This window comes from Peromyscus californicus, unplaced genomic scaffold, assembly GCF_007827085.1.
Source record: "Peromyscus californicus insignis strain IS unplaced genomic scaffold, ASM782708v3 Scaffold_8__1_contigs__length_139910024, whole genome shotgun sequence".
Classification (NCBI taxonomy): Eukaryota; Metazoa; Chordata; class Mammalia; order Rodentia; family Cricetidae; genus Peromyscus; species Peromyscus californicus.
In genome coordinates, this window is record NW_026294606.1 from 34,572,786 (window position 1) to 34,585,396 (window position 12,611).

General features: G+C 39.4%; 1 protein-coding gene across 1 annotated transcript in view; it reads left to right on the forward strand.

The window, feature by feature from the left end:
* Positions 1 to 12,611, forward strand: part of Cdkal1 (CDK5 regulatory subunit associated protein 1 like 1) — a 570,376-nt gene that overhangs the window by 247,201 nt on the left and 310,564 nt on the right. Inside the window, 1 exon segment of the mRNA XM_052727871.1 lies at positions 4,648 to 4,751. Within this exon segment, the coding sequence (XP_052583831.1) occupies positions 4,648 to 4,751 (104 nt within the window).

The following is a 12,611-nucleotide window of genomic DNA, read 5'->3' on the forward strand; positions in this document are numbered from 1 at the left end:
GAAGGCAGTATCTCTAGTGGGAGAGTCTTGCTCTCAGAAAGCTGAAGCCTTCCTGATTCTGGAGCCTCACTTCTGCTCTGTTTCTGGTGCTCCATTTTCCTTTGCTTAGGGTTTCAGCCTTGGCAAACAGGCATCTTTTTATTACCTGAAGACCTCATCAGTCTGCTGCTAGCATCTCCTGTATTTGCTTGATAGTTCAAACACTTGGTCTGTAGCTAGAGTTTTCCTGCCTGGCCCACAGTCAGGACAAATCTCTCTCACCCGCCAGTCCCACAGCCACTCAGACCCGACCAAGTAAACACAGAGACTTATATTGGTTACAAACTGTATGGCCATGGCAGACTTCTTGCTAACTGTTCTCACAGCTTAAATTAATCCATTTCCATTAATCTATACCTTGCCACATGGCTCGTGGCTTACCGACATCTTCACATGTGGCTTGTCATCATGGCGGCTGGCAGTGTCTCCCTCTCTCAGCCTTCCACTTCCCAGTTTTTTCTCCTCCTTGTCCCGCCTATACTTCCTGCCTGGCCACTGACCAATCAGTGATTTATTTATTGACCAATCAGCAACACATTTGACATACAGACCATTCCACAGCATTGGTCCTTTTTCTTTGGAAAAATCCTTTAAAATCCTGATGAGGAGGCACAGTAGGTGCTGTTTAACAGCCAGGTTTGTCTCAACCTGTATCCTGTGAACATTTTGTTTTTTGAATTTTTCTTTTTCTTTTGCACGATGATACCTCAGTACAGAAGAACACAGCTAGATAACAGTGTGGCTTTTCCAAGTCGTAGTGCTCTCTAAGAGCTTATTATTTTGTCACACTTGAAGCTTCTAAGAAATTTTTATATTCTACCAACTGATTAAAAATAAGTTAGGATTAAAGTATATGGAGAGACTGCAATGCCCTATTTCAGTAACTAATACTTCAGTCATAATGCTTTATTCTCAAATAGGTTTTGCATATTCAAATTTATTCTCTACCAAGAATCAAGGAGAAGCAGGAGCTTAAGTCCTATTAGGTTTCTCACTCTGCCCCCTCTTCATTAAAAACAAATAATATGGGCTATGTTTTAGAGTGTGACTATGGCTTCTAAATTATTTCAGAACTTATAGTATCTAAAGTTTTTGAAAAGACTGTGCTATGAAGGTTTGCTTTCATTTGCTTCATATGGTCAGGTATTGAGTCAGTACATTATCCTGTGTTCCAGTCTTTTGGGATATCATGATTTTTGAACCTTCATTGTTATCCCATTTGTTTAGGTTATATAGTCTAAAAATATTCTACTGCATATGTTCTTTCAGGCTTTGGGGTTACACTGCTGAGTTCAATCTAATCTCTCCCTGCTCTGGAGCCTGTTAGTGTTTTTTGGCCAACGGCCAGCTCACAAGATGTGTAGGTGTGTTGGGCTTTCTCTTCTGTCACCACAGCCAGGGTCTGTGGAGGGCTTCCTGCATTCTTGCAGTTCAGTGGCCACCTCAGTTTGGTTTTGGCTTTTAGCGGTGAGCCTTCAAAGAGCTTTTGTTTTCTGACAGTTGAAGAAACTGGCTCAGAGTTCTTACTCTTGGACAATTGTTTAATTGCTTAAGGACAATTGAAACTGTCTATTAAGAATTCCCTTATTTTAAAGGAGGTTTGAAGTGTTGAAATGCTTGGTTAACACAGTTCCTGGTGACTGCAAAAAAAGTTGTTTTGAAACATTAAAAAGCTCATTCTTTTCTGCTTTGGCACTGTGTTGTCCCCCCCCCCCCCCATTACAGACCCGTCCTATTATTTAGACATAAGACTTACTGCCTGAGTTGGTCCTGTTGTGGCATGCTTACAGAAGTGTGCACCTTAGATACAGAAATGTGCACTTTAGAATTGTTAAGTTTAAGGTTACTATCAATAATAAGCTTTTTTTTAGATCAACAGCTGAGAATGAATCTATCTTATTCAATGAAAATTAAGAATCTCAAAATGTCTCATCAATACTTTGGGGAAGAGCAGTTGAGTGAAGAGTATTTTGAACTCCTAATGGAGTATTTCTATTCCCTGGCTTTTCTGACTATTAGAAATGTTTTAGGATATCACTTATTTCCACTTTTAGTACATTTTCATAAGCAGTTTTTCATGGAGAGGCTGTGCTTCTACCATTATTCAGTAAGACAGTAGGAAAATGCCATTTGGTTTCCACTCCTGGTTTGAAGCTAAGCCATCCTCAGTACATCTTTTCTATAGAGTTTGACTTACACCTAGTGACTGGTGCTTCAAATTCACCAGCAGTAAAAACTTTTCTACGTGGTTTACTTGTATCAGTTCACCCGTGTTTTATTTCAAACAGTACTTTCCCTTTTCTTCTTTCCATTTCCCCTTCCCGACCCTGTTCTCTGAAGAGGTATCCCGTAAGAAGCAACCCTAATCATAAGTCTTGGTGGCTTTTCTCAAGATTGTCCATGGGCTTTTCAGTGCCTTTCATGTGGACGGACAAAGAGGAGGGGAGCAGGGCCCCTGAAGTAGCGTTAGAGCGTGAAGTGGCAGCTTGCCTGAACAGTGTTGATTTCAGTGAATGACAGTCAGGGGAATCCCAGAGCCCTGGGAACACTCGAGGAAAAGGAAGAGAGCACACTGGCCTCCAGTGTACCCAGCACAGCACTGGGAATAGAGTTCCAGAATTCGAAACAGAACAAGTCATATGAGGTGACACATTTTGCCAATAGACTCAGCAAGAAGATGAGAAGCAGAAAACAGACGATAGCAGGAATGCAAAGACAAGCCTGGGCCAGTCCAGACAGGAAGCCTGACTTCAGAGCCCTCAGAACTACAGCAGAGAAGTACATATTTTAAATAAGTGGTTTTATGTAGGAGAGTAAGTGCTCTCAAATGATGCTGTGCTACCCTAGCTCCTGCTGGATGAGGACCTTCTTTCTTTCTTTGTATGTAGCGAGGGTGATTTCTGTTTTTGTTTTGGGGTGGTTTTTTTTTTTTTTTTTTTTTGGATACTGGAATGCTGGAAAAGGAACCCAGAGCCTCGTTTCTGCTAAACATAGTCTCTGCCACCCCACCCCAAGGATGTTTGATGCACATTTATTCCAGGAGCATGTTCACAGGGAAGAACCACAGAGTTGATGTCTGGCAGGCCTGGACTTGAACCCAAGCTGTTCTGTGACTTTGGGCTACTCACTTGTGTGACTTTTTGAGGTAGAATATGTCTATTCTGCATAGACAAGGCTAAAGGAGATCCAGTGTGCCTAATCTAACAGATTTCTCCTTTGTCAGGAGGAAACAGAAGGGTTATGCTCTGTGGACAGCACAGCCAAGCATCATTCCAAAATTATAGAAGGCACTCAATTTTTTAAATTAAATATAAGTTGCTTGGGAGAAACAGTGTTGAAAGTTAATGATAGTGGTTGTTTAAATAGTAAAACACAATTCCAAGTGTACTTGGTACTGTTCCCTAGAGTTATATGTAAAACTGCCAGACATTAAGCATTGTTGGTTTGACTACTAAGGAGAGTGATTCATATCTATCTCACAGTTACATACCAGTAAAATGCTGGTAACATTCATTTATCAAATTCTATTTTTTACAATGTGGAAATTTAAAGCATTTGTGTAATAGTGGTCTTTTGAGAGCCTTGTTCTTTATAGTGGATACTGAACCACTGAGGTTAGACAACTTCTGTTTTGTTCAGTGTTTCTAGACTTCACCTTTTTGTGTATTAAAAATTGTCTCTTTTATTTGGTAATTCCTTTATTTAAATTGTATTTCAAAACTAAAAGAATCAATATTCTAGTGTGGACCAGTAACTTTTTAACCTGTGGCTGAAACTCCTCGGACATGACTCAGTTTACATTTCCCACAGCTACTGTTGTCATCCTCTTTGTTTTCTCTGGCTAATGGAACTCCCAGAATGCACAGGAGCATCTTAATATTTTCCTCTTAGAGTGAAAAATAATCTGAAATTTTCTGAAAGTCTTTAGTTTTCTAAAAATGCTGTTGCCTATTCATTGATTTTTAAATCATTAGTTAAAAGTTCAGTGAATAATCTAATATTCCTAAAAAGCTACATATAAGTAATACTAAAAAATTTCTATGCCGGGCGTTGGTGGCACACGCCTTTAATCCCAGCACTCGGGAGGCAGAGGCAGGCGGATCTCTGTGAGTTCGAGGCCAGCCTGGGCTACCAAGTGAGTTCCAGGAAAGGCGCAAAGCTACACAGAGAAACCCTGTCTCGAAAAACCAAAAAAAAAAAAAATTTCTAGTTATTTGATGGCCAAAAAAAATACTGGTAGTTTACAAAAAAAAAAGTGCTATGTATTGAATTTCCTTTGATTAATCATGGAGTTTATAAACTTGGGTTCTCATAGAAACGTGTGTTTAATCATTTAAAGTATTTATAAACTTTGTTCCTTGTAGATTTGTGTGTTTAGGATAATCTGTGGGTTTCTGTGATCATTCTCTCACAGTTAAAAGTCACAAGGATTATTAACTCTGCTCCTCATGGAAGTTAAATATGAGTCATGTAGATAATTATTTTTGTATCTCCTATAAATTAAGCAAATGTTACTAAAATGTCACTGTACTGTTTGTTTTGCCTGTCAGTCTGTGTATGCCCCGTCTTTAAGGTTTTGAGCCTTATTTATTGTTTCCCTTTGAACAGGTGTCTCAATGCTTGTACCTACTGCAAAACTAAGCACGCCAGAGGAAACCTGGCCAGCTATCCCATTGATGAACTTGTAGAGAGAGCCAAGCAATCCTTTCAAGGTAAGAGTTTCTAGAATTATCTATGAAGTCAGTCTTCTTAACAAATCATATTCAGCTGGAGAGATGGCTCAGCGGTTGAGAGCACTGGCTGCTCTTCCAGAGGACCTGGATTCAATTTCCACCACCCACATGGCAGCTCATGACTGTCTTTAATTCCAGTTCCAGAGGATCCAACACCCTCACACAGACATATATGCAGGACAAACACCATAAAAAGAAATTTTAAAAAAAGTCATATTCATCTTCTAACCAATACTTCCTTTTAGAAAGGTTCCAGTTTCTTTAGCTGTCTGAAGCTTAAATGTGTCTGCTCAGCTATTAGAGGATAGTACCTGGTTAATTGTTCAAGTTGTATTTATTTTAATTGTGGTCCTGTATGACCTTTGTGTTTAAGCACTCTCAGGTGAACAACACATTGCAGCATCACCCATCTCTAGCTACAGAAAAGGGAAAATAAGGGATGAATGAGTGAAAGAGAGAACTCAATCAGTCAGTCAATCAATCATCCACATAGCTCTGAAATTTTTGAGGATTTTTGTGGGGTGAATGAAATCCACAGCTGTGGGTCCAGGGAGTAGTGTACTAGGGAGAGTTGTGAGAGGAACAGGCTGCCTCTGCTGTACTGCCCTCTGAATCACTGCCTCCTGCCCTCAGCAAATAGCACGGCTTATCTTTAACATGAGTCACAGTTGTTTTCACACATAACTGCCTAATCCATGAACTTCCTCTTTTGTCTTTGTTTTTAGTCTGTCTATAGAACAGTGGTGTGTTTTTACATCCAACATGTGGGTCGTCTATTGTCTCCTCCTCTTGTGGGTTAATGGTTACTGGCAATGCTCTTTTCCTATTAGCAAGTAACCTGGAAAACTGCGTTCTGTACTCCAACCCCGATGTCACAGTGTTTGCATTCCAGACACATTGCCTTATTCAGTCGATTTAAAGCTTTATCAACATGAATTTGGAATGTTTCATGTAATAGAGAAAAACATACCCTTGGCTCATGTACTGTCATAAAAACCAAGTTTTTAACCATTTATTTTTAACTTACTCCTTTTCCTTGTTCACCTTCAACAGGTGCTGATAAGAAACAAAGGGAGCTTATTGGGTTTTTGTAACATTCTGTTTTTAGTGTTAGTTTTTGTGTGTGTGTGTGTGTTCTGGGAAAACCTGGGAGATTGTCTTTTCTGCAGTAAGATTCCTGCAAGTATTTTAAGAAGGGGCACAAGTTTGGATAGAAACCTTCTCTATGCACCTGGTCGTCTTGGCTGGCACTTTTGACTGGTACTCGCCTTTCCATGTGTCTCTCTGATAATGGGGATATTAAGTGTGTCTGATCTATATACCAACCACTGTAGTTGGAATTTTCTTTGGGTTGCCAACCAGCCCCCAAATAAAGACATGGAGATTTATTATTAATTATGAATGCTCAGCCTTAGCTTAGGCTTGTTCCACTAGCTTTTTTAACTTAACCAGTTTCTATTCACCTACATTTTGCCTTGGGGCCCTTTTCCCTTTCTTTCATTCTGTATGTCCTACTTTCCTGCTGCCTCTGTACCTGGCTGGCTGGCCCCAGGTGTCTTCCTCTGTCTTTCCCTGCAGTCTAAATTCCTCCTGCTACTTACTCTCCCTTCCTGGAAGTTCTGAATATACTTCCTCTCTTGCTATTGGCCGTTCAGCTTTTTATTATACCAATCAGGTGGCTTAAGCAGGCAAAGTAAAACAGCAACACATCTTTACATAATTAAAAAATGCAACATATCTTTACGTAGTTAATCAAATAATCCACAATATAAACAAATGCAATACATTTTTACATAATTAGATAAATGCAACTCATCTTGCTTAGTTAAATATTCTGCAACAAACCACTGTTAATTAGAAGTTACAGTTCCTCAACATTATAAAATTCCATAGACTTTTAAAAACCTACCTCATTTCACAAAAAAAAAAATGAAAAATATGAAACTACAAAATGACTGTTTAGGAAGTGAAGAATTGTCTTCATTCTTTCATAATTGATCCTTACTTTTGGTGGGATTGCATCATGACTTTATGTGGGCCCACTCATGTCTCATATATAATTTATGAAAAAGGAAACATGGCTTTTATAAACTGGTTAGGGAACTTTTGTAATTGCTTCCAGCTCAGCAGTCTAATTTCTCTTCTGAGCAGCAGCACGAGGCAGTTTCTTCTGTGGTTAGTTGGTAGTGTCAGCTGTGCCGAGCTGGGCTAGTGACAATGAATGACTCAACTTATCCCAGATTTGCAACCTTTAGTGGCTGCTTATGGAGAAAGTTCTGGAAGATCCTGTCATTATTGTCATTAGTTATTTGTGTATTATTTTCATTCTGAACTGGATGTTAACAATGTAGGCTTGAAACTTGTTGTCTTGTTATCTATACCTTAGAGTTGAACCTGAGACCCTGGGTCTTAGATTGCTGACTCACTTGACTGGCATGTGGCCTTATTGCTGTAGCATTGAGGTCATTCAGACCTTTGCTAGGGACCCACTGTGTGCAGGAGGGCTGCTCTAGGCAGTTTGGGCTTGCAGCACTGCTCTGACCAGGTGATCTGAAAAGGCTGTCTGATCTCTCTTAGCTGGAGTTTCTCCTCACTGCCATTTTAGCATTATCTGTTGTGAGATTTCTAGACAGATGTAGTTGCTGACTGTGTGAAAGGGAATGAGGTAGATATCCTAATCTGGGTAAAACATTGTAACATCTGTAACAGACGTAAATGACTGTCATCCAATCACAGGCTTTATTTTTGCTTTAAAATATGTTTTAGGAGTAAATTCTCTATAGATGAGCTATGTAATATGACAATCATTTTTCATTTTCTAATTTTGAAAAATGTAAATTTTATCCCATCCTAGGAAATACCAGCTTGCAAGCTCATACTGTAAACACATTGATTAGGCAGCATTATCTTTGTTTCTGCAAAGGTCTTTTTTTTTTTTTTTTTAAGGGTCTCATAGAATTCTAAAGTCTGCATTTTTAAATCACAAAAGATAATTTTACAGGCAACATAGTTGAAGAAATGTCACATTTTTCTTATTTCTATGACTTTTGTTTATTCTTGAGTAACTTGTGTGTCTTTGAGCTACAACCATTCTACCATGATTTAGAAGGCTTACTCCATTATGAATAACAAACATGGGTCTGTGAAGAATTACTCAAAGATGAAGTCTAAGTGTGCTACCGGTAAATTCCTTTATCAGTACAGATAAATTTCATGTCCTTAAAATGGTCCTCTCTCTCCTCCCCGCTCCCCTCTCTTCCCCTTTTCCTCCCTTTTTTTCAGCTTCCTTTTCTGGTTCTTTTGAGACAAGGTCTTGCAGTTTGGGTCATTGAACTTGTTCTGTGGACATGTATCCTACAGAGTGCTAGGATTACAGATCTATGTCACCACACCCTGTTTCGGTGGTGTTTTCTTTCTTTCCTTTCCTACTTTTATTTAGTGACTTCTGTGTGCCAGTAATATAAATGATTTAAAAAAAAATAAACAAAAACTGAACTTGTGTAGATTAGGATTAGAAGCCAGGTTTCCTGTCATGTAATGGAACATACAATAAGTATGTAATTTCTTCCTTAGTAGCGTATTCATGAAATGTTTTTATGTTTTTAAAAAATTAATCTATCTCTATAGTGAATGTGCAAAGTCAAGGCCAAGCAGCACTCAGAAAAGAAAGGAAACGAGTTAGGAAATCATTCCAGATAAAATGGCCTCCTCGGGTGTTGAATGTGCTGCTCCTGCATTCACCTGCCAAAAGCGTGTGTATTAACATTTGAATGGGCAGCATTGAAGTCAAGATTGTCTCTCCTAACTAGAAACCTTCACTTCTCTTGTTCATAAAGCATGTACATGTTTAGTTGGTTTCCTGGCTGCTTTCCTTTTTCTCACTCATCTCAGTTCTCTAGGCAGTTTTCATTGACTCTTTTTACTTTCTCAGTGGTTTTCGGTTTTGAGCCAGATCTACATTTGTGTGTTGGGAAATTGTCCTCCCTGTCTCCTCTCTGCTGAGTCAGGACTTTTTTTCTCTTTAATAAAATCATAGGGATTAGCTGTGGTCCCTGGGCTGAGATTGCTGGGTTCCGTGTAGCTGCATTTTTAGATATCTAGAAAAACATGTCAAGCAGTGACCAGGACTTTGTTGGGGCCAGATTGAATTCACAGGCTGGTGTTTTCTAGGATATTTGTATCGATTTTTCTCTAGCAGCTAATCAATCAGTTTCAGTTGTGTTCTCGATGGAGCAAACCTTTGTGTGTGTGCAGGGTGAGTGGTGTGGAAACAGCACCTTCCATTCTTGTCTCTGAATCAAAACGTGGGGATGATGGATGGGCTGTTTTCACAGTTACCGTGTGCTTTTCTAGATCTCATTTGTGTGTTGCTCCCCCCACCCATTTTTTCTGCCTTCATAAATCTGAAAAGCTCTTGCAAGGTAAGTGGCATTAACCAGTTACAGACGTAATGTAAATTATGATGGAGCATTCAGAACAGGAAGACAATTTCTTGATGCCTAGTGATTTCAGTATTACTGTTGAAATTTTAAAAATCAAATTCAGAGCCCAAGGCTGGCAAAGAGCACTGCCTGTTATGGCGAAGATTAATTGGGAAAAGCAAAGAGAAGACATTGCTTCCTGCTTTGTTGAGTAGTTGATGCTGGGAGCAATATTGGATTTTCTGTTGTATCATCCAAATTGCTCAGTAGTGGAGCTTGCATAAAGCCCCTGTTTGACTATCACCTCTAGTGATGATTACTTTATAATGATTTTGCTCCAATATAAAAACGGGACCATTAATGCCATGCTATTAATTTATATGGCAGTTAAATGTCTAATTCCCTTATCTTTTCATTTGTGCAATATTCAAATATAATAATCAAGCAAATGTCTCCTATAGATTACATTCATTTGCTGTACATTGTCAACTCTAGAAGGGATTTAAGTACCACACATTAAATGATTATATGTAATGAACTATGAAAATGAATATAAGGCAGCTTTCTTTGAAATAGGCAAGATAATTTTACTAACCTGGGAATCTTGTTCTGTCTAGAAAAATAGGGAAAAAGAAAGTTCACTAATTTCATGAGCACATGAAGACCAGTATATAGTGTACTGTGAGACACTTACATGTTTATAGGATTGGAAGACTTAGCAGGCTCATTTATCATTATCCAGCTAGGACCAAAGACACAGCTGACAGTTACTGAGTACTGACTGTGCAAAGTGTAGGGATTAAAAAGATGGAAACCACATGGACCATGTTTCAAGGCACTCTTCTTTGTTTACGAAGGAGGGTAGCTAGTGGGAGTAATGAGACAAGGTCTCACCTAGCCCTAGCAGGCCTACAACTTGTTATGTAGCCCAGAATGACCTTGCACCCTGATCCTCCTGCCTCTGCCTTCCAAATGCTGGCATTATGGACATGCATCACCATACCTAGTTTTGAAATAATGAAAATTAAAGTATACAGAACCATGAAGCAAGTCTTAGGATAAGAGGTCATTGACCTTTTTTAAAAAAAAATTTAAACAAGCACCTTTGAAGTTTGAAAACATACCTGAATGTCTAGACTGCTGTCAGCAAATGGCAGCCCTTATGTCTCTGTCCAACTTCCCTAACACTGCCATTCCCGTCTAGTCAGCCTACTCAACAATGGTCTCTGTGTAGAATCTCGCTGGCTGCTGGCCCTGGGTGATCAGCCATGGTCATCTCTGATGACTCTTAAGACCCAAGATACCATTTGGGCTCTTGGAGGTTATATTATGCTAGAGGCCTATGAGAAAGAAACGCTAAAGTGGTCCAGAGTTAAAGTGACTATTGGAACTATATGGCTACTGCTCTGTTCTCTCAACACATATTTCTTGCAAATTTGCTGTAAGCCATTTGTATTTATGCTAATAGGCTCAAGCCTTAGAAAAGCTATGATTTCCAGATATGCTATGATTGGTTCCGGGTGACTTTTGTAGAAGACATCAGGTTCAAGCATATGTGGTGCTGTGTATGGGTTTGGCCAGAGCTTAATAAATGTTGGGTGAGTGGCTAACATAGAAATGATCATGCCTCATGTAATTCCATGTGCAGCTTGGGGCATGTAAGGAAAATGTGGTATGGAAACCCAATTCAGAAATGAACAAGAAATGCCACTTGGCTTCAGGTGTTCATTTAGTGCAGTTAATTGAACACAGACTTGATTGTATGACACAGATGTTTAGTGGTGATGGCTTTCATACTTTCCTAGATTTACAGCTGAGAAATAACTGTGGAGACTTATTTCCTGACAGTTCACAGGTATCTACTGTTTTATGAATCAGGTGTTTGCACTTTGCTCCACATTAATGTATATAAATATGCATTTGCTTTGGTTTTACACAATTTTAACATCATTCTGCAAATTATTCTGGGTGACAATGGGACACAAGTTCCCCAAGGGTTTGTTTTCAGAGTTTGAATTGAGGCTGCTCTGTTTCTGGGATACTTGTGGTGAACTTTGAAAGCTTTAAGTTAGATTGGAAGGTTGTTTAGGGGAATTTTAACTGCCCAGGAAAGATGTGAAAGCGATACTGTTACCTGGTGATTTCTGAACCTGACCTTCGTGGGATGTTTTCTGGAAAGAACCACTACTTTGTGATGCCAACAGCTCGTGCTCATTCTGCAGAGTCTGCAGTTTCTCACACTGCCTGTCAGTTCATTTCATTTGAAAACTTATTAAATTTCTTCTCCTGCTCCTGTGGATATTAAATTGCCGTAAACACCCTTACACAATGTCACGTATGGTGAGCACAATTTTCTGCATGAAAAACAATGTTTGTTAGTGGGACCTTGGCTGTCTGCAGAGGTTATAAATTCCTGTATTTCTTGTTATTTGTTGCCCTCCATATGCTCTTTATATCTCTTGGTCAGTTCTAACACATTTCTTACTGCTTGTGATAGAAGAAAAAGTTGGATTTAGGTTGCTGACTTGGAAACGCATGCCCTTTAATGCATCATTTCTGATAGCATTAGCAAGAGGAGGGTGAAGCCAGAGGCTTAGAAAATCCAGCAGTGACAATATAGTTGAGTAAGAGGAAGTTGATGAATAAATGAATTTAGTGATAAGGAATGAGTAATTACATGATTACACATTGTGTGTGTGTGTGTGTGTGTGTGTGTGTGTGTGTGTGTGTGTGTGTGTCTGTGTATGTTAGTAGAATTCAATTCAGAGCCCTGAGAACTCTAGGCTCTACTACTGCTCTACATCCTTATAGTTAATTCTTTTAAAAAATATATTAATTCTTTGAGAATGTAATACAATGTATTTTGACCACATTTACTATCTACCTCAACTTCTCCCAGACCCAATCCTTCTTTCCTATCCACCCAACTTTGTGCCCTTAAACAACAATTAAACAAGAAACTAGTAGGTATAGTTTGTGTGGTCCATGTGTTTTCGAGTATAAGACTATATGCTAGAATGTATTTGACCTACCAGGGCTATCCCCTTAAAGAACACTGATTCTCCTTCTCACAGCAGCTATAAATTGCCAGGAGCTCCGTAGATAGGGGTGGGCTTTTTGTTTGGCTTGTCAAAGCAGTCTAGTACATGTTGTCACGAGCACTGCGAGTTCCCATGTGGAGCTGCCCTTCTGTACTGGAAAACACAGTTTCATTGTAGTTTTCTACTGCCGTTGGCTCTTGCAGTCGTTCCATCTCTTCTCCGCAATGCCCCCGAGCCTTGGGAGGAGGAAGCTTGATGTAGATAGATGCCCCAGCTAGGGCTGAGCACACAGTTTCATTGTAGTTTTCTACTGCCGTTGGCTCTTGCAGTCGTTCCATCTCTTCTCCGCAATGCCCCCGAGCCTTGGGAGGAGGAAG